General features: G+C 47.4%; 1 protein-coding gene across 11 annotated transcripts in view; it reads left to right on the forward strand.

Annotated features, from left to right (window-relative positions):
- Positions 1–27,632, forward strand: part of Ask1 (apoptotic signal-regulating kinase 1) — a 177,056-nt gene that overhangs the window by 78,997 nt on the left and 70,427 nt on the right. For all 11 annotated transcript variants that reach the window (XM_084598099.1, XM_084598108.1, XM_084598103.1 and 8 more), the window contains 10 exons: positions 5,223–5,495; positions 6,166–6,253; positions 6,818–6,889; positions 8,051–8,220; positions 11,716–11,899; positions 13,020–13,281; positions 16,511–16,614; positions 20,781–20,919; positions 21,469–21,530; positions 24,229–24,294. In XM_084598099.1, the coding sequence (XP_084454225.1) occupies positions 5,223–5,495; positions 6,166–6,253; positions 6,818–6,889; positions 8,051–8,220; positions 11,716–11,899; positions 13,020–13,281; positions 16,511–16,614; positions 20,781–20,919; positions 21,469–21,530; positions 24,229–24,294 (1,420 nt within the window). The remainder of the gene's footprint in view (positions 1–5,222; positions 5,496–6,165; positions 6,254–6,817; positions 6,890–8,050; positions 8,221–11,715; positions 11,900–13,019; positions 13,282–16,510; positions 16,615–20,780; positions 20,920–21,468; positions 21,531–24,228; positions 24,295–27,632) is intronic.

Here is a 27,632-nt window from a genome sequence, read left to right on the forward strand (position 1 = left end):
AAAGGGCCAGCTCGGTTGTTGTGCTGCTTGCTACGTGTGTTGGTGACATTTGGTGGATTGTGCAGGATAAGATCCCATGTACGTTGCCCCCGAAGACGTCAGTGACGCTGCTCATCAACGCGTGGACGCGACTCCTGTCCATAAAGCCAGCCGTCGCCTGCGAGGCCTACAACCTGAGTTTGAACCGCTGTCCACCCCGCTACGAACCATGACATCCACGACGAGCAGCCAGACAAGCCAGCCTTCCAGCAACGCCCCACCGTTCGTCCTTCTCGCACCGCGATCACCGCCATCATTTCATGGTGACCGGTTAGAGGATGTGGAAGACTGGTTGGCCAGTTTTGACCGTGTGGCTGCATTTAACCAATGGGACGACGAGCGGAAGCTAATGAATGTGTACTTCGCGCTGCAAGACTCGGCCAAGACGTGGTTCGAGAACCACGAGGCGTCCTTTGTCAACTGGGCAGCCTTTCGCCGTGAGTTACTTACAACATTCAGCTCAAGTGCACGCAAAGAAAATGCAGAGATTGCAATCCGTTCAAGGTCTCAACAGTCAAATGAGAGTGTGGCCATGTTTGTCGAGGACATGACGCGGCTTTTCAATCGGGCCGACCCTACCATGCCTGAGGCAGCGAAGGTACGGCACCTCATGCGCGGGGTGAAGGAGCAGTTGTTCGCTGGCCTCATTCGCGACCCCCCAAGAACTGTCGCTGATTTCGCAAGAGAAGCTACCAGCATGGAACGTTCCCTGCAGGAACGGAGTACCCAATACGGCCGCCAGGCAAGCGTAGCGGCCACACCCTGCTGCGCATCCGTGCCAGCAGCCAGGGACGAGGCATTCCGGGAGCTTGTGAGGAGCATTGTCCGCGAAGAGCTGCAAAACCTCCATTTGAATGCTCCCTCTGCAAATAATTATTCTACCGTGGACGTCATCCGTGATGAAATTCGGCGAGCGGTGCAGCCACCACCACCACCAGCACCACAACCGGAGCCATGTATCATGACTTATAGTGATGTCTTACGTCGACCTGCTCCCGAGCCAAATCCATTCCGTCCCGTTGTCGGACCACCGCCTCGCTACATGCGCCCCGTCGAGCAGCAACAAGATCTGCGCCCCGTCGAGCCACAGCAATACCAGCGTCCTGCTATCAGCAAGGCGCACTTGTGGCGCACGCCCAACAGACGGCCGCTCTGTTATCACTGCGGCGAACCTGGTCACATTCTTCGCAATTGCCCATACCGGAGAATGGGCTTGAGAGGATTCCCACCAAACGCGCCTCGACCGCGCTATGGCGAAAGGCCACAGGAGATTGAGGAGTACCTGGCTGCTAACGAGATGCAGCCAACGTCACCACAACGGCGGTCGCGATCGACATCTCCGAAGCGTTTTGCTTCGCCCACTCGGTACTCTTCCTCTGGGCAATTCAGAGGCACGTCCCCTCACCGGGAAAACTAAACACGGCGACCTCCGGGGGTGGGGCCGCCGCTACGTTTCAGATTAAACAGCCTCCACCCGACGATTTGACGCGACGGCCCGAGCGGCGACGACCCGATCCGATAAACTTACCGACGTGCTGCGAACGCATTGTTTCCGGGGAAATTTTTGTAACCGCCGACAGTTGTGATGTGACCGCACTTGTGGATACCGGCGCCGATTTCTCCGTCATGAGCAGCCAGCTAGCCACGGCACTCCGTAAGGTTCTGACGCCTTGGTCTGGGCCAATGATGCGTACCGCCGGTGGTCATGTAATGACGCCGATTGGCATGTGCACTTGCCGCATAGAGATCTGCGGTTTTACTTTCACTGGCACATTTGCCGTATTACAAGAGTGCTGCAAAGATCTGATTCTCGGCATGGATTTTCTTCAAGAGTATGGTGCGGTTATAGACCTTCGGGAGCAGCTCATGGTATCGTTTTCAACCAAGCGAGCCGTTGATAGCAACACGGACTTCCGGAAAACGATGTTGCGCGTCTGTGACGACCACATAACGATCCCTCCGCGTGCGAGCAAGTTCGTCACAGTCGAATGTGATCATAGCACCGGCACGAGTGGCATTGCTGAAGCTAACATGTCACTGCTTCTAACTCGACAAGTTTGTGTAGCTCGGGGCCTTGTCGAACTTGTCCGTGGCCAAGCCAACGTGCTAGTGACAAACTTCACATGTGAACCCCAACATTTGACGGCGAACACGGCGGTCGCTTATTTTGAAGAACTTGGAGAATGTACAGGCCAGTACGCTTTAACCAACACGTCAGACCCCGACAATGCGACGCCTACAGCCATTCAGACTGATGTGAACCCGCACCTCTCGCCCAGTGAGAAACGCTGCATAGATAATCTTGTCAATTCGTTCCGAGATTGTTTTGCATCAACCTCCAAGGTCCGACAGACGCCACTAACGAAGCACCGAATTATAGTTGCCGATGACCAACGTCCACTATGTCAGCGTCCTTACCGGGTGTCTTCAAAAGAACGTGATGCCATCCGCCGCCAAGTAACAGAAATGCTCCAGGACGACGTTATCCAACCGTCGACGAGCCCCTGGTCTTCGCCTGTTGTCCTCGTCGCAAAGAAGGATGGAACCTTGAGGTTTTGCGTGGATTACAGACGCCTCAACAACGTCACGAAAAAGGATGTGTACCCCCTGCCACGCATAGACGATTCCCTCGATCGCCTTCGCCATGCCACTTACTTTTCGTCCCTTGACCTCCGCAGTGGATATTGGCAAATAGAAGTTGACGAGCGAGACCGTGAGAAGACCGCTTTTATTACGCCAGACGGTTTGTATGAATTTAAAGTGCTCCCGTTTGGCCTGTGTTCGGCCCCTGCCACATTTCAGCGAATGATGGACACTGTACTCTCTGGTCTGAAGTGGCAGTCATGCCTCGTATATCTCGACGACGTTGTGATTTTCTCGGACACGTTCGACGAGCACCTGAAACGTTTGCGCGCTGTCTTCGAGGCCATCCGATCTGCTGGTCTCTCTCTAAAACCTGAAAAATGCCACTTTGCTTTTAACGAGCTGAAATTTCTCGGCCACATTGTCAGCGCTCGTGGTGTTAGCCCAGACCCAGAGAAGACGGCCGCTGTCTCTTCATTCCCCAAACCAGCGGATAAACGAAGCTTGCGTCGATTTCTCGGCCTCTGCGCGTATTATCGTCGCTTTGTTAACAATTTCTCCAAGATCGCTGAGCCTCTGACCCGCCTGACAAAAGACGCCGAGCCGTTCTTTTGGGGCCCCGACCAGGAAAACGCTTTCACGGAACTCAAGTCCCGTCTCCAAAGTACGCCAATACTTGGCCACTTCGACGAAGAGGCCGACACGGAACTGCACACGGATGCCAGTAACGTTGGCCTCGGTGCGGTCCTTGTTCAGTGGCAGGACGGTGCAGAACGTGTCATTGCTTACGCCAGTCGCACTTTGTCCCGTTCCGAAGTTAATTATTCAACTACCGAAAAGGAGTGTCTCGCTGTTGTGTGGGCAGTCATGAAATTTCGTCCGTATTTGTACGGTCGTCCGTTTCGTGTCGTGAGCGACCATCACTCTCTGTGTTGGCTGGCAAACCTGAAAGATCCATCGGGTCGGCTTGCTCGATGGAGCCTTCGGTTGCAAGAATTTGACGTTACAATCGTGCACAAGTCCGGCAAGAAACACAGTGATGCTGACTGTCTGTCCCGCGCCCCTACTCCCTGCCACGCGGACGGCTCCGACGACGATTCCGTTTTCCTCGGCGTTATCGCGACGTCCACCTTATCCCAAAAGCAGCGGGCTGACTCTGAACTTTTGCCCCTCATTGAATACCTCGAAGGAACCGTGTCATCTCCTCCTCAGCTCTTTAGGCGCGGAGTGTCGTCATTTTGCCTGCGTGATGGTGTGCTCTACAAGAAGAACTACGGTCCAACAGAAACTGCTTATCTGCTTGTAGTACCCACAACGCTACATGACGAAGTTCTTCGTGCGTGCCACGATGACCTTTCTTCCGGCCATCTCGGGTTTTCTCGCACATTGGCACGGATACGCCGAAAGTACTACTGGCCCAGGCTAGCTGCCATTGTGCACCGCTACGTCCGTACCTGCCGTGAGTGCCAGCGGCGGAAAACACCACCCATTAAACCAGCTGGGCTCTTACAGCCTATCGATCCCCCGAAATTCCCATTTCAACAGACCAAGGCCATTCCACGTGGTACCGCAGATGAAGTTGCGCATTTCTTCATTCACAGCATTGTACTCCGTCATGGTGCGCCAACAGTCGTCTTAACTGACAGAGGAACCTCGTTTACGTCGGCACTCACTAGTGAGGTACTTCGACTCAGTGGCACCACCCACCGCAAGACAACAGCCTATCATCCTCAAACTAATGGACTGACTGAGCGGCTTAACAAGACAATTGCCGATATGATTTCTATGTATGTAGACGATGATCATGGGAACTGGGACCGAATTCTGCCGTACATCACGTTCGCATACAACACTGCACTCCAGGAAACAACACGCTTCACTCCATTTCATTTGGTTCATGGACGCGAACCCTTGACTATGCTGGATGCCATGCTTCTTCCAGATTCTGCTCCCTCCACTGCCGTGGGGGCTGACCAATTTATTCGTGACGCAGAAGCTGCACGCCAGCTTGCCCGACAGCGAATTCGGCACCAACAAGTACACGACGCCCAGCGCTACAACCTGCGACACCGAGAGGTGACTTACACGCCCGGCGACCAAGTCTGGGTATGGAGCCCAATACGGTTGCGAGGGCGCTCTGAAAAGCTTCTGCGGCGATACTTTGGACCTTACAAGGTGCTCCGCCGCCTAAGCGCGGTGAACTACGAGGTGCTACCACAAGGCACTGTACGCTCCTCTCGGCAGCCGAAATCTGAAATAGTTCACGTTGCCCGAATGAAGCCCTATTACAATCGGTAAACCAATTCAGGATCCAAACCAGCGCCAGAGACTTTCCCGTATAACTTGCCCCGCTTTTCGACTATTCCCCTACGCTTGCGGCATCGGGTCGATGCCCCTTGGAAGGGGGGCAATGCCACACCGCTGACCATCTTCTGGCGCCACCAAGTGGCCGAATGTCTTGGCACGTGGCTAAGCGTCATCCTCGTCTCTCTCTCGAGTTTTCGCTTGATTAAAAAGGGCCAGCTCGGTTGTTGTGCTGCTTGCTACGTGTGTTGGTGACAATATTTCTGCCTACTCATGGCTCAACCTATTTGTCGCAGGTATCGCAAGGGCTTCGAGGTTCAGCCGAACGAGTATGCAGGTGTCAACCTCGCCACGCTGCTGGTCATCGATGGCCACGAGCTGTCCAAGTCGACCGAGCTGCAGCAGATCAGCCTTCGGCTGAACAACCTAATCGGCCTGAAGGGGTCGCTGGACAGCCTGGAGGACTACTGGGACGTGGCTACCTTCTTCGAGATCAGTGTGCTTGCCGAGAACTACGCCAAGGCCATCCAGGCGGCCGAGTGCATGTTCCGCCTTAAACCGCCGGACTGGTGAGTCCCAGTTTCATGCATTTTACGACCACTCCTGAGCTGAGAATATGGGGAGTGAATTTCGGGAAGGGAACTCCTCTCTCATATGACAATGTTTCAACTGCTTATTTCGTAGCTCTGAGAAAGAGCAGCCGCCTGATTCATGGGATAGCTCAGCAAGTCTCAAAGAGCCTGTGAAAAGCGCTCATGCAGAGTCGCCATTTCCATCTGCTGGCAGCTCGGAGAAGCTCATTTCACCAGTGGGTTGGCTAATGAGTTGGACCAAACCGAGGAAACCTAAGGGTAGCCAACTTGTGAATATTGTTGCACAAGGATTAGGGCTGTGAAAATTTCTGCCGCAGTGGATGTGTTGACTGAATATGGGCATTCTAAGAGGTCCGTGCATCTAAGACTCACGTCTGCTGGCAAGCCTCGGGCAGGAAGAGACAAAGGTCAAAACATGCAGGGTTTGTCAACAGCTTTTCAGTGCAGCGAGATTCCCTAGATTTAGAAACAGGGAGAACTCCGTAACGTAGATGAATGGCTTGCCTGACTGAGAATCTCATGTGAACTGCAGCCAGCTGGTGCTGAGGCACCAGTAAGCGGAGAGTGATCGCTCTTCTATGTTTTTTTCTTTTTCTTTTTTTTTGTCAGCTGCTGCCTTTGACAGCCATTGTGAATGCCCTCGCAGGTACCTGAAATCAACGTTTGGAAACATCAAGCTCATTAGCCGGTTTCGGAAAAGGCCCGAGGATGTAGAGTGTTCTGCTGAGGAACAGGTGCATATCTTGCTTTTTTTGTTAATGGTTTAATTCGTTATCTGCAACTTTTAAGTTTTAGCACTGGAAAAGGGGGTGTTCGGACATTGAAACATGAACATTTTAGCAGCAGCCTGCCTGATCGAGACGTGAATTTGCAAAGAACATGGCAGTGAGCCAGACAAAAGTAGGTTTAAAAAGCATTTCTCTTCTCCCCATCCACTCTGCTCCAACACAGCAGTGGTTTCCTTGAAATTTTGGACGGAGTTTCTTTTTCTATCCAGACCTTGTGCCAACAAATGCTAATCAGCACTTGTATGAAGTTCAGTTGTCAATAAATGCCTTGTACTACAGTGAACAGATGTTTTTCAGAGTTAAGTGGCTTGTATGATACATATTTTTGAATAAAACTTTTTTTCCTTCATTCTTTTAAAAACACGTCAACAAAGTTTAGCAGTGTCCTTTGTCCTTTCACCAAACCGAACACTGTTATCGTAAGGTGTTGTTGTATGACACTGTATAAGAATTTAGCAGTTTCGGTAGACTTCTGCAATTGAATTAATTTTTTCGTATATATATTTGCAGGTCTTTGACTTTTGGGTGGACTTCTTCGTCACCGCCTATTCGTCTGACCTGGAGAGCACTATACGGTTCCCGGTAAGTTTTAACACGGAGACCGCATTCTGAAGCAATATTTTGCAGTGGAACTCTGTTTCGAATAATTTAGTATAGAGCATGATAGCCCAATATAACCAACATTTGGTTGCTTCACTGTTTCCAGCTATTGGACGCACTATAAATGGGCTGGGAAAGCTCTTCTTTTAAATTGTTCAGCTCAGTCTCCTTAATGACTGGTGTCCCTATCTTCTCAGTTGAGCAAATACCTGAGGACACACATTGTTTTATATGTAGACACTGGCTATGTCCTTGCTTTAAAAGGAAATGATTAAAGAGACATTGTGGTCTTTCATTCTTGTTATTGTATGCCTGCAGCCACACATTGTCAGTGATGCTGATAATTAGTGGTCTGAATGTGTGAGTAAAGTATTTCCTTTACTGTTTAACTGCCACTCCTGAGGGTACTTGTGTTGCCGTTATAACTCACTCTCTACCAGTCCCGATACTGTTTGTATAACAATGCTGATTATGCGGACTTGTCACGCCATCTATGGAGGAGCCAAATAAGCACATAAATCTTGTAGGGTAAATATAAAACAGCATATGGATCAGATGTTTCTTCACCCGCATCATCACCATCAACAACGTCGCATTGCTTCCTCGTCGTCAGCGCTGCATCCATAGCGAGACAGTGCGCCATATGCGTCCACGGTTTGAAGGGCAAAGAAAATGAGAAACTGCCAATAAATTCTTACTGAAATGAAAGTGACAATGATGAAGCAGCTGAGCTAAAAAGCTTGTCGACTATAGACAGCGAAGAAATGATCTTGCCAAACATAACAAAAATACTTGCAGCCATGCATATTTACAAACAAGCATGTCCTGCAGGGCATCATAGTGCATCGGAACTAACATGTAAAAAATTACAGCTGACATGCAAATTAACCCGGCAAGAAGTGCGCGGCACTTCCAAAAAGACTCTGCAGTGAAAAAAGTGAAAGTGAAGTGCAGTGAAAAGACTCTGCAGGGTTAGAAGTTGACTTTGGCAAATATTGCACTGCACTCAAATTTTGTTGATCTTGTGCGTATCCATTACTTCAGCCTTTGTGTATTTTTCTTCTCAGCGAACACCAAAATGTGCAAAAAGCTTGTGACTTTAATGCAGTTCATGTCTCTCTTTTTGCTTGCCACGTGATCTAGATCCTGATCCTGGAACCGACCAAAGTGATGATGCCCAGCTATGTGACAGTCAACATGGGGGCCGAGGAGAAGTCCCTGGAGATCCGCAACCTGTGCATAGACACAATCAGAGGGAACTGCCGCAAGATCCATGAGTGGCTCTTCAGTGCCTCCACAATTCGCAGCATCAGGTAGGGCGCCAGTCTGTACTCTCGTCATCACCAGGAACAACACTCAAGAATGGAATTGATCAAAATTGGGTAATGAGAAGTGTATAAAAGCTTCGTGTCATAGTCATGAAGTGGACTTTGGGTTTGAACAATCCGTTCTTGTTTTTCTGCCCTACTTGTGGGATTCTGCATACCATGCACAGTACATGGTTTCCAGAGCCTGTTTCATAGCATTACCACTTCTCATCCTAGTTCATTCCAGAGTTTCGCGTCGTTGACGTGCAAAACAGAACTTGGCAGCATGCCAAGAGGCCATGTGATCTGTTGATGTTTTGAAGGAAAGTCGATAGCAGCAGCTTTGCAGCATGCCAAGATATTGCTCCATCAGCGTGGTATGTTATGAACTGTAGTAAGAGGGAATGGAATGCTGCTAGAGCGCTGCCCCAGAAAGGTGTTGGTCCCAAGTTCCATCTCCGAACCAGGACGATATATATATACTATATATATATATAATTTTTTCTTAACTACAAACTTTCTGAGAAAGCTGTATAGCTTTCCTTTGTAGCCGTATGGCTGCACTTCAGTGGTGGATGTCAGTGAATAATTGCTCCCTTATCACATTATTGTTGCGCCAAGTGGTGACAGGGTTCCTTGGCACATATATTAACTGTTTGAGTTCCTTGAGGCTGAAAAGGTCCGCCGCATAATTCCGACGAATCTAACTATGTGCCCGCCGGGTTGGCGCAGTGGTTACAGCGCTCGACTACTGTTCCCAAGGACGCGGGAATGAATCCCGACCTCGGCAGTCTCTTTCCGATGGAGACTAAAAGCAAGGCGCCCGTGTGCTTTGCGATGTCGGCGCACGTTAAAGAACCTCAGGGGGTCAAAATTTCCAGAGTCTTCCACTACGGCGTCTCTCATAGCCTGAATCGCTTTGAGACGTTAAACCCTACAAACCAAACCAATTCAAACTATGCACAGCCATGTCTGAGCGGCCTGGTGCACAGCACACAGCCAAAAAAAAATGAAGAATGAAAACACCTCCACAAAAGAGCGATAAAACCAGGTATTGGTAGATGGTGGCATGACCGGCGCAACAGCCGGCAGCGCCAGAGGGTAGGGGTTGGCGGCCGCCGTGGCTCTTTAGCGGGGGCGGCTTCCTACTCTTCTGCAGAACCTTTGAAACTCTCCACTAAATACTCGTTAATTCGAGCCCTGTCCATTCTGAAATATGGATAAGTACTGTCCGTGCCGACCCAGGCAACATCCATGAAAGGCTACGACTTCGGATGAGCGCTACGAATTACGCGAAAAAAACATTTCTATCTCTTTTTTTTTTTTTTCACAGCAGCACACGGTCAGCCGCGGTCATGACGCCGGCTTTTTAGCATCGTTCGTTTCAAAAGGCATTAGCTGCTGTCGCACAAGCATTCGACGACACCCGCCCCAATCGTCCATGGCATGATAAAGCAAACATACTGAAAATGAGGCTTGCACAGCCGGACAAGCGCTGGCACTCTGTCAAGTTCACTTCCCCCCCTTGCTAAAGCTAACCTCAAAAGGTAAACATATTGATGTAATTGCTGTGCAGCATCTTGGCGCACTGCAAGAAATGCGTTGTGGACCTTTACTGGCAAAGCGGAGAGACATGCTAACAACAGAGGCCTTTTTTTCTTTTTTTTTTTTAAATTCTTAGGCAAAATTCGGGGGGTTGGATGGGTTCATTACTCTAGTAAATACGGTGCATTTACCGTTAAAGCAAATGGTTCTTGTCAGTTTTTTCGAGACCATTCGATAATCTGATCATCGTATAATTCGAACTTTTTTCCTGGTCCCATGAAGCTCGAATTAATGAGCTTTTACTGTGTCCCCATGGTTTAGCATTATACTAACCACTCAAGCAAACTGAACTTTTTGTGTGGTCTGATAAGCTCGCCTGATCTTACATCAACTCCAAAGCATTGCACTAGGGGTATGCGAATACAGTATTTCAATATGAATCGAATGTGTCTATTTTTAGATTCGTACTTGTATTTAAAAAGTTGATATTCGAAATTTCCGAATATTCGAAAGCTACAGAATACACAGAAACTTTTCGATTTCACCACAGTATCCACCGCATTGCGCATTCCTCCGCAGTGCTTGACTGCGTGGAGTGTGCAGTGAAGAATCCTCAAAATACGATGGGGCCGTTTTGTGAAGAGGGACCTTCATTTTTGTTAAAAAAAACCTTCTTGACAATGTGCACAAAGCGCACCACTTGATGAAACTGGAAAAAGACATATAATTGTTACTTCGCTCAAATTCAGAGGTCCATCGTACAGGTGTTCATCAGATAAATTCACTGTGATGCAACTGTTTTTGGCACAGTTTTTGGCAGTTTTTCAAGCCCATTCGATGATCTGAACTTTGAATTAAATCGGAGATTTTTTCTGGTCCTTGGAAGGCTGAATCAACACAAGTTTACTGTATTCAGCAGCAATATGAATCTCCACCTGAGTTTATGCAGGTCTTTCATGTACAAAAAAACAAACGAACTGGTTACCAAATTCTGTATAAAATTTATACTGGATTTTTCAGTTGGATATACACTTCTGTGAAATTCTAGTTTAATTTTGTTTGCAAGTACCATGTCAATTCTGAAATAAACAAATCAAACTGTGATTGCCATTTTTTTTTTAATTTTACATTTTTTTTTTACAGATCAGATATTTGATTAAATATTCTAAGGCATTTTTTCCCCGCATTCGTATTTGAAAATTTCAATACTCGCACACTTCTACATTGGACATTGGAGAGCAGACCTAACAAATTCCACACTGGGAACTCCAGCCATTGGCACGACGTGGAAATAGGAGCTGTTTGATAGTAGCATGTGAAACTGGTGGCTTATCTTAATATGTACCCTTGGCCCACATATCATGGAGTATTTCTTGTGAGCAAAGAAGTGTGCAGCATTGTCAGTGGGCAGCCTGAGATGCATTAAAAGCCGCTAGTTTCATCTCCTGTTCTCCGGTTGCCTTGCATTCAGTGCTGGAAGGATGGGCTTACATATTTTGGCATCTTGTTTTCTGAAGTGCACGAATGACCTTGAGCCAAGAAAAAGAAACTGCTGGCGGTAACAACTCAGTAGTTGCCACGCTGTTAGAGACGAACGACAACAGTGAGTTGCCCGCACCGAAAGCTTTCGCTCCACATGCGGTTCAGCAGCGTTGAATCCCTCTAATGTTTTCATTGTCGACGGGTCAGCTCTGATCGTGAAGAAAAAGTAACACACACAAACAGCGCACTGACGGGGAGAACCATTCATACATGCGGTTTTTATTTTTTGCATCTTTCATGATGGGTTATTACCAATGCCCAGTTGGTTGCGTTTGGACCGGCCTTCACCAGTTGGGCTTTATTATGCTTCACTCTAGTTGTTTAACCTTTGGATGTCACTTTTGTTGAGAAGTAGGCAGCTGCAAAATTTTTCGCATACCTCACGTTGCTGACACAGTATCCTCCACAATGCAGCCAGTACAAGAGGGACGAGCGCTGCCTTTTCCTGTATGTTCATCAGAACTCAGATGACTTCCAGATGTACTTCCCATCTGTGGCACTCAAGAACCGCTTCTATGACCTGGTGCTGGCCATGACTGCCAACCAGGAGGGCGTCGTCATGGATATTGACCTCGATGATGGCTCGGGCTGCATCCAGGTTTGTGCTTGTGACCTTCGCATGTCCCCTCAAGGGGTCACTGTGTTTGGTCATTGATCCTGTCTGAAAGTTCTCGTTGTCATCATCATCACTGTGAATGCCAGCCTAACTAGGCCCCTTACAGGGTAAGGCCTTGCCCTAGTTTAGTAGCCAAGATATCTGCAAACTTCCTGACCTTACTCACTTGACTGTGATACCCTTATGTATGCATAATACAGTCAGTGGCCTCTAATGATCATCGGTTGCAATCCAGTGCCTTCATTTTTCCACATCCTATTTTCCTCAATGTGGTCGGCTTTACTGGCCTCTGACCAGGTGACTGACCATTTCACCTTGGTGACCCTGGCCCAGGGTATTCTTGATGCTTGATACTGCATCTCATTAAAGTTCTTCCCTCCTCCTCCTTCTCCGTTCCATTGGCTATCTTTCGGATTATGTGCCCTGTCCGTGACCATTTGTTCATTTCATCTTGATATCTACTGAGTGTTGCTGTTTTCATCAATTATAACACTTTGTATAACATTTTGCGTATCTCTGCTAAAAACCAACCGCTTGTATTTTGCGTGCAAAAACTAACAGGTTGTCCTTTTAAGGCCTGAATATATTATTTATATGGGGAAAAAGTTATTTTTTTGATGCAAACAAGATATGATGTCTGAAAGGGTTAACTTATCACTATTTGTAATAGTATTGCCCTCCTTGTCACTTAGCTCATACACCGTACATCTGATTTCTTTTTTTCTACTGCTTACCTAGTTTTCTCTTGAACATGTTGAGGCTACCTCTGTTCTTAAGCACATGCTGAATGATCTGCATATTATAGTCTTTACGTCAGTTACCTTACACCTAGTGGTTGGTTTTGGCAACTCTGCAAGTTCTGTTTTGTCTGTTGTGAGGCATCCTGCTTTGGCATTTCTTGATCAAATCTCCTGAAAGAGCTTACCAGTATCTCTCCTGTAATGATATCTGTATTATCATCACTCGTGGTCCTTCTATTTGTTGCTATTCGTGTACTTTTCTTTCTTCTCTCTCTCTTTGCTTCCAATTTAAGTACAAGACAGACTCATGTAATTTTCTTTCTTCTCTCTCTCTCTCTCTCTCTTTTTCTCCTTGCATCCAGTTTGAGTACGAGACAGACGACCAGGGACGGCGCATTGTGCTGGGCAAGGGCACATACGGTGTGGTGTATGCGGCCCGTGACCTCACCACCCAGGTGAAGATCGCCATCAAGGAGATCCCCGAGGCCAACCTGAGCGAAGTGCAGCCACTGCACGAAGAGATCAAGCTGCATTCGCAGCTGCACCATCGCAAGATCGTCCGCTACTACGGATCCATCAGCGAGGATGGATTCGTCAAGATCTGCATGGAGCGTGTGCCCGGAGGTGAGCGACCAACTGCTGGCTTGAAGCGGACAGAGATGTCACTGCCGCATAATTCCGATCTCTCAACAGTAGGGTCCAACAGCTTCTCTCTCCTTCCTGGTCATGTGTCAGCTAGTTGACACTTTCCTGCCCGCAGAAAAAGTGGTAGTTTTTGGGTGGTGTCATTAATATCTTTTTCTTTAACAAAACTTGCTTGGTACAGGAGTGTCTAGTATCAAATTGTAGAGGAGGAATTCCTCTTCACAATGGCTATAGTGACAATCAACATATTTATTGAGTGATGAAAAAGAAAGCTAACAAAAAAAAATTGTAGTTTAAAGAAAAACTCGCGAAAGCATCAGAGTTTCTTGACACGGATAAAACAAAAAAATTTCAACATACAGTATACATTTTTTTAAACCAAGGACCAATGCAATATTGCAGCAAATTCTAGCTTTCTGTATGCTGTGTATGCCGAGTTAGGAAAGAAAACAGTAGTCGAGGTCGACTGCACCGAGGTCAACCCCTGGTTGTCTTCTAGTGAAAAACATGACTCTCTGCGCAGGCGGCGGCAAGTAATTCCGCCCGAAAAAAAGTTGGCATCATGCAGGTAACAGTTGTGACCTTCAGAACACTGATCTCTTCTGACCACAGAACTTTCCAGGGGCGAAAGCGAAACTTATCAGGGCGTGGCTGTTGACGTTCCGGATCAGTTTGACGCAGTTTCGCTGTCGGTGCTAAAGTCAAAAGCTGAATTCATCTTCCGAGTCATTACTGCTGCTGTCCGCATCCAAAAACGAGCTCTCAGATGTGCCAACTTCCATGGAAATGCGCCATTGCCGCGCAGCAGCAGTGCAACGTCGACGCCATGGTGTAAACAAGGAACCCCGATCACCTGACTCCGAAGACCATTTGAACGGGCGTGGCACGGCGGAAAAAATAAAACCAAAAGCAAAGCTAAAAGGAGGGTTCCTCTATTTCCCACTGAATGACACTACACGCCGGGGTGGCGCAGGGATTACAGCGCTCGACTACTGTTCCCAAGGATGCGGGATCGAATCCCGGCCTCGGCGACTGCGTTTCGATGGAGGCGAAACGGAGTGGCGTCTGTGTGTCGTGCGATGTCAGTGCACATTAAAGAACCCCGGGTGGTCGAAATTTTCAGAGGCCTCCACTACGGCGTCTCTCATAGCCTGAGTCACTTTGGGACGTTAAACTCCACAAACCAAACCAACCAATGAATGACACCACTTGTCAAGAAGCGCTTCGAAAGCGGGAAAATTCGAATTGTTAAACCATTGAGAGCAGGCTATCAGTGGGAATAGGCGCGGGCAGGAAAGTGTTAAGCAGTGATTTCGGCTCGGAGCATTTTTTGAACGCTGCTTAAAAGGTAACGCACATCCATAGTAAGCATTAAATTATTTTGGTGCAGTTAATTGCATTTTGTCATCGTTGCCGCACCCTAACATAAGATGTCACCTCCTGGCCATGCTCACCTCTGGTTTGGCGGCTGCATAGATTCAAAAGCATTCTATAATGCAACCTAAAAGGGAACACAGCGTCTGGGGAATGGGGCTTTGTTCCTTGTTAAATATGAATAAAAATTTTTGAAGATATAACAAAGGGGATAATAGTGCTTGATGGCTGTTGGTTAGAGCCGCACAAATATTTCAAATTTTGAGTAGTTTGCAATTTAGTTTTTATTTAATAATAGTGCTCGGTGGCTAGTGGTTAGAGCCACACAAATACAGTCGCCGACTGATTTTTCAGACCCTCAAGGGGTCGAGATAGTGTCCAGAAAATCAGGCACTTCGAAAAAACAAATTCACGCAAAGGAAAAGTCACTTTATTTAGCGAGCGGCTTGAAAAAGTGGTCAGTGTGCCTCTGCGGGACGCTACGTTGCTGTACAAGTCGGCTTGCATGTTGACAAGGGTGACATTCTCGCTGTACACAGCCGAAAGCACCATCAGAGCTCAGGTTAGTTCACTGCTACTTGGCAGCACAGCCTCTGGCTCCTCACTCTCAGAGCCCGAGTCATCACTTTCAAGCACCTGGCGAACAATTTCGTCGTCAGTGAGTTCAGCGCGGAGCTCGATCTCGCTGTCAGCGTTAGCAAACTGCTCCAGCATCACTTTCATGGGAAGGCTCCTGCAGTGCGCAAGTGCTCGATGAAGTCGGCAGACAAACGGCTGATGGGATTCACTGGTGCTATCATCGGATGACGATGGCACTTCATCTCTGATCGCGAAACCTGCGTGGCGGAAGCAATTCCGCAGTGTCTCCTCTGTCACCACCTTCCATGCATTGGAAAGCATGCCGAGTGCAGACAATAAGCTGACACTGTAGGTTTTGTCGCTGTCCACACATAACACCATGCAACTGAGCACACGTGATTAATAGAAGTACTCGAGTGTCTGGATAACGCCTTTGTAGTAGGGACGTCATACAGCACAGCACACCACTCGTGAATGGCGACCGCAGCAACTGATGACTGGGCACGACGGCAGCACGGCAGAGCTGGCACTGGGTGCAGCAAGCGATGCCTGCTATCGAGGCTATACCGGGTATGCGAGGTTCCGATGGCGTGATCAGCGTACGATGTGACACTTGGGTTTGAGGTTGCAGAAGACCAAAGTGGCAGCGCCGTTGTTTGCGTTTTCAGTAGCTCTTGAGTTGCGAATCGAAAGAAAAGCTCAGGAAAATTGAGCGAGAAGGATTTCAAACGTCTGAAATTCTGGTCGGTGTTATACATTGACTCTATGGAATGCGTGGCGGTACCATGGCAAGGTCCGAATTTTTAGGCAGGTCTGGAAAATTGACGTCCGAAATATCGGTCGGCAACTGTATTCCAAACGTTGAATAGTTTAGTTTGCAATTTAGTTTTTATTTGATAACAGCATATTGAAGGAAACATTTGATAGCATAATTTGATAACAATTGGTGTCATGTGAAAAAAACTGATATCACAGTTTGACTTATTTCTCATAAAAAAAAAAAGGAGTTTACTGGATGCTGTCGTAATTTCACTGTTAGGTGAATATCTACTGTTAGGAATGACATTTGCAGTCGATTAACGGCGAGGCAAGTCACTGGCAAAACTCAACAAGACAGCTCACAAAATAGACGGAAGAGCAGAAACGATAGTGGGGCCATTCCTTCTACTCTCCCTCGTGGCAACTGAAAGCAGAGTGACAGCAGGTCTCGTCATTGTGCCAACTTCATTGTGAATCACGTCACCTTCTTTTTCAGGCAGCCTGTCGCAACTTCTGCGGTCAAAGTGGGGCCCACTGAACAACAACGAACCAGCCATCGCCTTCTACACCAAGCAGATCCTCGAGGGACTTAAATACCTGGTAAGGGCGAGTCTGCTTTGTTTGTTGCTATTTTAGAGCTCTGCTCTAAGCCGTGCATTGAATTTAGTGGCATTGGTCTCGGCAGTGCAACCAGACATAGTGGACAAAGAACACAGTGGAGGATGAAAGCGAGTGAACAGTGAGCATGGCGAAGGATGAAAGTAGACCAGTAGCAAAGAGAGATTGAGAGGAAAAGTGGAGGAGGAGGGTGCGTCAAAATCGTTATGCGGTAAGTGGTAGAGGAGAGTTCGCGAGACTGGTTGAGGGTGAGAGAAGGAAAGCAAAAGAGGAGAGTAGGACGGACTGACGGAATCTGTCATGCTCTCACAGCTGTGGTTGTGAAATGCTCTTTGAATATTGAAGTGAGAGCTACATTGGTCGCAGTCTCGTCATTTCGCCTGCCTGCCTGTACCTGTCCGAAGAGCGAAGAACGAAGGAAGAAAGAGAAGGAAAAGAAAAACGAAGGAAAAAATAAAAAAGACAGATAACTTGGTAGTTAGTAGAGGCAAACGACAACAGCGAGTTGCTAAGACAGAAGGTTGGTCCGAACGTTGTGACGGCGGTGTGCCCTGCAGTTCGAAGTAGAGACAATGTCATACCACTACAGTTAAACCACGATATAACAAAGTCATTAAAATTGGCACTTGAATTCGTTACATTGAAATTTCGTTACGTCGAAATTAGGCTCTTAACATCCAAATAAAATTCTCAAATGGTGTTGATGGTGCGAAGCACGCACGGAAGGACTTTTATTTCGGGGTAAAGTAGTCTGTCACTTTCTTTTGAGCCTTCTGTGCATTCAACAACGGCATTATGCATCGTTCATAGGCCCATAACGACCGCATCGCCTCTTCCTCTCCTGTAGAGCCCGCGAAATGCCTCAGTACGTCAATCGCATAGACTACCGTATTTACTCGCATAATCCTCGCACTTTTTTTCGCAGAAAATCGGTGCGAAGTTAGGGGGTGCGATAATTACGCGGGGAAAATTTTTGAACAATGCTTTGGAGTGTTGAAAGCAAATGTAAATAGGCTGTGAACCGGGGTTCTCAAGCCAGCTATTGTAAATTTAACCAAAACTTCAATTGCAAGCAGGACTTACGTTTGTAATAAAACCACAGAGACGACAAACACTAGCTGCAGAAACACTTTATTTGCGAAGGCTGGCCGCCCGCAACATCACCATCACTCAGAGTCCGCGGAGTCCACGTCGACATTGCCATCGCTATCGCTGGTCGCTGCTTCGTCGGCTTCCTCAGCTTCACCCTCTTCATCTTCGTCCCACACCAAGTGGTCTTCTGTCGCGTCCAGGGCGTTGGAAATGCCAGTTTTCTTGAAACTCTTCACGACCACGTCAGCGCCAATCATGCTCCATGCATCTGCTACCCAGTTGCACAGCAGCTCCACAGATGGCCTCTTTATCTTGCCACCCGGCGTAAGAGCGTGTTGGCCTTCGGCCATCCATTCTGCATACAGCCTCCGAACGTTATCTTTGAACGGCTTGTTCAAAGACACGTCCAGAGGCTGCAGCATCGATGTGAGGCCACCTGGTATTACTGCGATGTCCGTACGCAATTCCGTCAACTTCGCGCGAACAGAGTCCATGATGTGACCGCGGAAGCTATCAAGAACGAGAAGCGACGGAAAAAGAAGTGCTCCCGGTCGCCGTGCCCACACCGTCTTCAACCAGTCTATCATCAATTCTGCCGTCATCCAACCTTTCTCTTGCACCCGCACGTGTATTCTGGAGGGCAGCTTTCCTTTTGGCAGGGTTTTCCGCTTAAAAATCACATATGGTGGCAGCTTCCGCCCGTCCGCAGTCACGCCTAGCATGACCGTGCATCGTTGTTTTTCGGCACCAGTCGTCCTTATGTGCACAGACCGCGCACCTGTCTGCTCCACTGTAGTGCTGCTCGGCATATCAAAATTGAGGGGCGTTTGGTCCGCGTTTCCGATCTGGGAGAGCAAGAAGTTTCTTTCCTGCCGAATTCGTATCACGAAGCGATGGAAGTCCACAATCTTGTCTTCATAGGCTGCAGGTAGCCGCTGGCAAAGCTTCGTCCGCCTCCTGAGCGAAACTCCATTGCGCCGCATGAACCGCGTGGCCCACCCGTTACTTGCCTGGAAATCTTGCGCCGAGATGCCTTCTTTCCTTGCAATTACGCGCGCCTGGTTCCGCATCAGCTCTATTGACACGGCGCAACCATCCGCCCGTAGAGCCTTAATGTAGTCCAGGAGTGCAGTTTCAACCCCAGGAAACTTTCCCGTCTTCGGACCACGGAAGGCACGCCGAGTCTTGCTGGTTGCCTTGAGCTTGTCGTGCTGCCGTCTCCAGTAGCGGACACAAAACGCGTTGACTCCGAAGTGTCTGCTGGCAGCGCGGTTGCCGTGCTCCAAAGCGTACTCGACAGCTTTTAGCTTTAAGGCAGCGGTGTAGCTTGCGTATCGCCCCATGGCGAAGCGGCACAGAGAGCACGGTGACAAAAGTAGCACGCACTGAGCGAGGCCTACGAAAGTCTTCGCAAAATGGCAGAACTATGCGCGGAACTCGGGAGAACGTGCGGCGGTACCAGCGGAACAAAACTGACGAAACACCTTGACGTTTCCTTCTCGAGGCGCTCGGAGTGGTCGGAGCTGGTGATGATGATGATCGTCGGTTGGGTCGGGTAGCGCCTCCTGGTAGCGCACGCACCTAACGGGGCCAGCTAGTTTCAGTAGCACTAGAAAGATGGCGCTCGCTACGCGTAGTCGACTGCCGCGGTGCAACATGTCGACTCTCGCGGCAGTGATGTTGGGGGTGCGATGATTATGCGAGGAAAAAAAAATTCCAATTTTCGATAGGCGATGTGGGGGGTGCTAGCATTATGCGAGTGCGAGCATTATGCGAGTAAATACGGGAGGTGGGGACGTCGTTGCACTCGTCCTGATTTTCCGTTTCGCCGTCACTCTCACCTTGCAATTTCTGAACCACATCGTTCAGGATGGATTCCATGGTCACCTCTTCTGTCGCAAGGACACAGAAATTACACAGGATCGCTCCACCGATGGGAATGTTTTGCGCCTGGGTTGACGTGAACCACTTGAAAACGGCTTTATCCACATCTTCATAGGTCGCTGCCGTCAACCTTTTCCGCTAGCTGCTTGTCCCCTTTTTTAAGGAGTCGATGATGGATTCCTTGGAGCTCAAAATCGTGGAGAGTGAACTTTGTGGTATCCTGAACGTTGCGGCGACATCTTTCTTCTTTTCGCCCTTCGCGACGGTATTAGTATGCTGGTCTTCACTCCTAGAGAGAGCACTTTTCGTTTGCCACTCATACTGCTGGAACGGAGCCGCCAGACAAGCGTCACGACTACGAAGACGACGAGGGACAGGTCACCAGTCGCACAACAATACGACAACAAACAAATGCACACACTCTGCACGCCCACATGCGCTGCACAAAAAATAGGCATAAACTCTGTAGGGAGCCTGCATGCTGCTCTGCGGCGCCTTAACTAGGCTGAAGCTCGTGCCGCCTAGTAGAGTTGCTCAACACCATGTTTACATCTCCCACGCACTAGTACATCAGATGGCGCAGCGTATGCTACATTGTGTCATCACATTTTTAAGCGCGCTCAGCTCTGCTGCGCCGCCGCGCCAAGGTCGATCTACCTTGGCCGCGCTGCACTTGTTTTCAGGCTGCGTGCACTTTGATGGGCACTGCTCTCAACCGCTCAGATTCATGGTACACCTTTGTTCAAGCATTGAGCCTTCAACTGAATTTCTTTACATTGAAAGTTCGGCGAAATTTACTCAGTTATAGGGCGGCTAAAAATACATTGTGCTCTATGCGTCCGAAGTTACAGAAACTTAAATACTTCGTTACATCGGGGATTTTGTTAAATTGAAGTTCGTTACATCGAGGTTGTACTGTAGAAGTCTTCTACACCCCAATGAGAATGGTCAACGACGAGAGGCAAGAGCTGCTAATACATGAAGTGGTTCCCCTATGGCATAAAGCTGAAACCATAGAGTAAACTACTATGTGCAAAAGCGATGTCTTTACTTTCACGCTGAACCTAAGCGTAGCCATGCTGATTGCTCTCGTGTAACTCCAGGTTTAACCACAAGCTAAACTGCAACTAATTTTTTTCTTCTGTTCTTTCCTCTCCCCACCACCCACCCAGCATGACCAGCGGATAGTGCACCGTGACATCAAGGGTGACAACGTGCTGGTGAACACCTACAGCGGTGGCATCAAGATCACCGACTTCGGCACCTCTAAGCGTCTCGCGGGCATGAACATGGTCACGGGCACGTTCACAGGTCAGCCTAACTGATACGAGGCCATAGCTGCCTGCCGCTTTGTTTTTTCATTGCTGTCTGCCATTGTGGGAATTCACACGTACTGAAACGCTGCAGCAATTTTACTCTATGTTCATGCATTTTACCATTTGCTCAAGGCAGGGCACAGCCCCATCCATAACCATTTTAACGCGGTAGCGTTAAAGGTTCCTGTTCACCGGCATTGATGTTGTGAGCGAAAATCACAAGCGTGGCGCGCAGGCGGTAGCTGGCAGCTGACATGGCTGAGCACTAACTGGACGTAGGGTTGGCTAGCATTACATTTGTCAGGAGCTGCCAACTTGGGTCTCCCCTTTCATATGGGAGGGTAATACCAGAATCTTCCGGCCAGGACCCTTGCATTCACGTTACTCCTAGGCCGTGCAGGCACATTCATACAGCTTTATTAAGGTGAAGCTCTATATGTAGGCTGGTAGCCTACACTATTGTGTCGTACCATTAAAGGTGGAGCTTAAGTGTCCCATAATTTTTTGTACCCAATATGTATTTTTCTTGGTTCCCTGCATTCAGGAACGTTCCAGTACATGGCACCTGAAGTGATTGACAATGGTCAGCGCGGTTATGGCGCACCGGTGAGTGATTCCTTGACTTTTTATTATCGCTGTGCTGGTTAAGGCTCAAAACTAGTATAAACCCATGCATGGTGGCTTTGAGCTTTGCGAGAAAGTTCTGTGTTTTACTTCAAAAGTCCAAAGGGGCATGGAGTATGGTGGCTGACCAATTTCATGGACCCCTGTATGTAATTGAGATCTGCGTGGTATTCTTTCTTTGCTGTGAAGGCGTCACACACCTTTATAGGAACATGTGCTAGTGCCTTCAAAATAAAACTGAGCACATGAACGAACAAACTTTCGTTTTGCGGCACACCCTGCAAGTGTACGCACATGTCTAATGGTACGTAATAGTACAGCGTAATATTATTGCTTGCAAACAGAACATAGGAAATGGCCAAGTCAAAAGTTTTAAAGCCTGGTTTTAGCAGGATAGGGATATCTTTTCTTTCTTCACGTTTTCAGATTTTTCAGACTGTTAGTTCTTTGAACCATTTTTTGAGTCCTACTGAGTCTAAAAGATTGGTCAGCTGCTGTATAAAAGGGAAGTGTGGGACGCATAACCATCAGGGGTGTATGAATATTTAAATTTTAGTATAAGAACAGAATATGAATCGTGAAAAATGCCTTCAAATATCGATTGCAATGTTGAATATCTCAAATCGTTAAAAAAAAGGAATTAAAATTAAAAAGTAGCAAACATTGTTTATCTTGTTTATTTAAAAATTCACATAGCATCAGCAGATAAAATACACTAGAATTGCACAGAAGTGTTCATGCCATTGCAGAATCAAGTGCAAATATTATGCAAGATTTCATGAGACCTGCATGAAACCGGGTGGAGCCGTAATGTCGTTGCTGAATACAGTAAACTCTCGTTACTTTGGCCTTCAAAGGATGATCAAGAATGTCTGAATTGACCTAAAACTCTGAAAACTGTTTGCAGCACAGTAATTTTATCCGATGAACACCTGTCAAATGGTTGTCTACATTTGAGACGAAACCCAAGTGAGAACAATGTGTCTTCACGGTTTCGTAATTTGCTTTGCTTTGCACACACTGTCTGGAAGGTTCCTCTTCACAATAATAATAATAATTGGTTCAGAGGAAGGGAAAGATGCAGTATCTGTCACATTTGTCTTTGTGGACACCTGAGCTGCGTCGTAAGGGAAGGGAGGAAGGTGGAGGTGAAAGTAGAAAGAGGAGTCGTAGTGGAGGGGTACGGAGTAACTTTGACCACCTGGCAATCTTTAATGTGCGCCGACATCGCACAGCACACGGACGCCTTTTTGTTTTGACTCCATTGAAACACAGCCATTGCGGTCGGGATCGAACCTGGGTACTCTGGCACAGTAGTCGGGCATCTTACCACTGCACCACCCCGGCGGGGCTCACAATAATGGTCCAGTCTCGTTTTAAGGATGCTTCACTGCAGAGTCAATGCGGTCAAGCGTTGCGGTGAAGCGCCCAGTGCATTGAAACTGCAGGGAATTAGAAAATTTTTGGTGTACTACTCGGTAATTTTCGATTATACAGAAAATTTCTAATAAAAGTTTTTCGATGTGTCCAAAGACATCACTGAAGATTACTTTGGATGTCTTTGCAGATTGAAGGCTTTTTTCATTGACCACTGCAGAGTGATGAGGTTGAGAGCCACAAAAGAATATGAGTGCATTTTTATTTCCAGGAGCTCAATTTGCAGCCATGTTGTCTGCGACTGAAACTTTTTGTTCAAGGAAACTACAAAAAAAATGCATACAAAATTTTTTATAATGCACCTCTTAGTAGTAGTGCGCTTCACATTTGACTGCAAATATTAATTGTAGGATGTCTTATTTGACATGAAAGAGGAGAAATGAACATGGGCAGGTCATGTAGTGCGTTGCAGCTAGTGTCATGTTCGAAGGACAGAATAAGTGCCAAGGGCAGCGAGACCTTAGCAAGAATGGCCAAAAGTCTGCTTGGGAAATGTGCTGGGATAATAGGTTGAATCAAAACAGGAATAATTGGAAGGGATTGGGAGAGGGTGTTTTCCGGCTGTGAAGTCATCTTGGCTGGTATAAAGACATGGCTTTATTTTTATTTTATTTATTTAAGCATACTGTAAGCCTTGGTAGGCTCTTACAGGAGTGGGTGAGTTGATGGGACCGTTATACAAAATGAAAAACATCAGAAACACAAAAAATGGAAAACATACGCACTGCAACACTGTAACGGGCATTCAATTTTTCGCATATGAAGCACTGTAAAGAACCGCGAAGCGACACAATAATAGAACACGTTAGACAATAGGTACTAATAAGATAAAATCCTAGACTGAACACTCGCAGTGAATAACGAAACACATTTTAGGAACGATTTCTTTTTTTGTTTGCACCATTTGCTTCTCAAAATATGACTAAACGTTTTTAAGAAAAATATCAAGGCAGATATTGCCCATAAATTCATGTGGCAGCCTATTCCATTCTTCAATAGCTGAAGGAAAAAATGAAAATTTGTATGCGTCGCATCGAGCTGGGATGGGTCTGATGCACTTCCCATGATTTAGCCTCTTCGTACGATGATATGATGCCTTGATGTACTGATCTGTATCAATTTTGATTCCACCATTATAAAGAAGGTATATAAATTTCATGGAAGCTACTTGAATCGGAGCTGCTGATAAGTCTGAAATAATAAAGCAATTACTTTATTGTGATCTTGTTGCTTTCCTGTGCAGGCCGACATCTGGTCTCTGGGCTGTACAGTTGTGGAGATGGCCACAGGAAAGACTCCTTTCATTGAGGTGAGCGGGTGCATGCTGTAGCTTGCCAGCTTTGGAGGCTGGGCAGAAACACCTCAGCCATAGCTCATTTCGCAGTTGTGCGTAAGGTTCAGTAGATTTGCACTGGGATTTCGTAGTGGGTCTGCCCGAGTGTTATATGAAACAGCCTTCCATGGTGAACTAATTGAGGGAATAATTTTGTGAATGGAGAGCCTCATCATGCGACTGCGGTTGAGAAAAATGCTGGAGTTGGTTTTGTAGACAATGCTGAGAATGCTCGCTGTTAACACCACCACATTTGAATGCAATTTACAGATCCACAGGTGCATAATAAATGCCTTTTCTCAGTCTGCATTGAGGGCAGTACAGTGCAGTCAACTTATAACGATATTGAGAAAACCTGAAAATCCGATCGTTATAAGCAATTATCATTATATCGGGGCTGGTGAAGAAAAAAAAAAAAAGCACACCCACATATTTTCCCATGCATGTAGGCTTGCCTACTACTAGCAATGTGAACAGTGCTAACCATCGTAAAGTGCACTAAACACTTTATTACTGTGTACATCAATAGCTGTAAAATAACTTAAGCATACTTAAAGAAGTCTGAAATTTGCACTCGCTTGAGCAGCAGCTGAAGCTTGACAATCGCTGTGAGCATTGCTTCCAGTAGCGTGTACGCAGGCGGCAGTCCTTTTTGCGTGCATAAAACCAATTAGCGGCTGGATGAACTGAAGGACATCCCTAGAATAATAATAATAATAATAATAATAATAATAATAATAATAATTGGCTCACAGGTAGGGAAAGGCGCAGTATCTGTCAAACTTGCTCTGTGGACACCTGAACCGCGCCATAAGGGAAGGGGTGAAGGTGGGAGCAAAAGTGGAAAGAGAGAAAGGGGAGCCGTAGTGGAAGGCTACGGGGTAATTTCGACCACTTGGGGATCTTTAACGTGCGCTGACATCGCACAGCACACGGACGCCACTTCGTTTCGCCTCCATCGAAACGCAGCCGCCGTGGTCGGGTTCGAACCCAGGAACTTCGGCACAGTAGTCGAGCATCTTACCACTGCACCACCCCGACGGGGCTCCCCAGATTTGATGATCGTTAAAATCGTAGAGTGCGAATGTCTGTATTTTTTCATGAGGCTGGCAACGTTGAAACCTTGCGAAAAATCCCGATAAATCTGCTATTTCATCTCGTAAGCTATCGCGCTGTCCATCAATGTGGTTGCCGCTTCTTTTACGGGCGCAAAATTGGTGATGGCGATACGGCCACAGCAGCACAGCAGCACCCTTTGCGCGGCTGCGATTGCGATGATGATAGCGCTCATTTCATTCCGTTTTCGCCGCATATGTCGAGTTTTCGCGTCATTGCCTTTAATATTTTATTCTTTTATTGAATATTCAGTCAAATTTTCGTGGTAAACACCTATTGGGCAGTAATAAAGCTATCGTTGTATCCGATGTGCAGCTGATAATCGTCGTTATATCTGGTTTACTTTTATATAGGGGCAATGGGAAAAATGGTAAATCTCAAGAATTTGATTGTTATAAGCTATATATCGCTATATCTGGTATTGTTATAAGCGGACTGCACTGTAGTAAGAAAGCACTCAGTTGTAAGCCTGCTCTCGTTGCTGGAACGGTCGACTGCACGATGTTTTGGTTTCAGGAGCAACAAAATTTTGGATAGGAGTCGCTTGTGTCTCAGTTTGGCTTCATAGAGAGCCCAGAAAATCTGTCCACGGAATCCTTCGTTGAACTTAAGTCGGAAAAGAAACTCTGATTACTTGAAACAGTTCTTCATTTAATGGTGCTCAGGCGTGCTTTGACCCTGTTGGTTTTTTGAACAGCTAGCCGATAGTTTCCAGAAAAGCTCAGACCTTTGAAACTTCTTATGAGAGGCTTAAGGCGGGGGTCCCACGGTGGCCATCTTGGAATTAGTTCAAATTCTGCTACTAGGCTACGCCACTGGTTCAGGACTGAGAAAGTGCCTATCGGCCTTGCCCCCAGTTGGCCGAGGGACCCAACCATTGCTTTGTAGAGAAGCTTTCTTTTGTTGGAGGGTGGGTTTTTAAAGCCCCATTCTTCTCCCCGCCGTGCGCAGGGGGAAGCGTTCACCTGTTCTTAGCTTGACTACTGCGGATAGCAGGACTGCGGGGTGCTAGCTTGCCTTACCACGGCTGAACTTGAGCGGCGACGCGGCTCAAGTTCAGTCATGGCCTCTCGATTCGGCCATGACTGAATGTGCGTAACGTAAATGAAAAGTACCACCTCGTTTTGTTGTTCACTGTTCTGGATAGAGTGGAAGCTTGAGCGAGTTGATGATACGTCGTCGATATATGTTCAGGATAGCTCAAGTGTATACAGTCGAACCTCGTTATAACGAACACAGATATAGCGAAATATCGGTTATAGTGAACCAAATACGAAATTTGGTTGGCCACGCTTTATTTTTACGACATTTATTCTTCTATAACGAAACCGAAAACGTCAGGTCCGCCGCGATATCGGTTGTAACGAAGAAATATTTGGTCTACTCGAGGCTCAAAACTCTAAATGTAGCATAAAAGAAGCAAAATAAATACTGAAAGTCAATTCTCAACAGCACTTTTCGTTTTTTTTTTTTTAACGTTTGAAAAAGTTGGAAGTTCAGCCGTCTAGCACAAAAATGCGCATTTGGCTGGTCGCGCCACCTATGAACTGAGGGCAAAAACTGCAAGCTCGCGCGACGACAAAAGGCCGAAGGGTGGCGCCACTTGCCCAGCGGTGAAAGCAAGGGCAGCAACACTGGCAACCACGGCAACTGCGAGACGGTGACGGCGGTGGCGAGCCCGCGTGACTCCACCCCACTCTTTCCTCGTGCAGCGGCCGAAATGGCAACGAAGAGGAAGGCGATCTCGCTCGAGACGAAGCTGCAGATATTGAGAGCTGTGGATAGTGGCCGCAAGAAAAAGGATATTGCATCGGAATTCAACGTTCCACCAAGTACGTTGTCCACCATTTTGGCCGCAAGAAAGAAGATTGAGGGCAACACCGAGGACGCCATCAAAGCTGACCGCAAAAGAGTTAGGCCTTGCCTTTACCCGGATGTGGAAGCGGCTTTGTTTTCGTGGTTTAAGGATGTAAGGGCGCGAAACTTGCCGGTCTCAGGATCACTCCTTCAAGCGAAGGCCAATAGCCTGGCCTGCGTACTGAGACATGATGATTTTCGTGCAAGTAGCGGTTGGCTACAACGCTTCAAAGATAGGCACGAGATCGCATGCCACACTTTGTCTGGCGAAGGTTCTGCTGTTGACGCGGAGTCGTGTGATAAGTGGCTGGAGAACTTTCGACCTTTGCTCCAGGAATACG

The sequence above is a fragment of the Amblyomma maculatum genome, chromosome 1 (genome assembly GCF_055883805.1).
Source record: "Amblyomma maculatum isolate TAMU_Amacu chromosome 1, ASM5588380v1, whole genome shotgun sequence".
NCBI classification, from domain to species: domain Eukaryota; kingdom Metazoa; phylum Arthropoda; class Arachnida; order Ixodida; family Ixodidae; genus Amblyomma; species Amblyomma maculatum.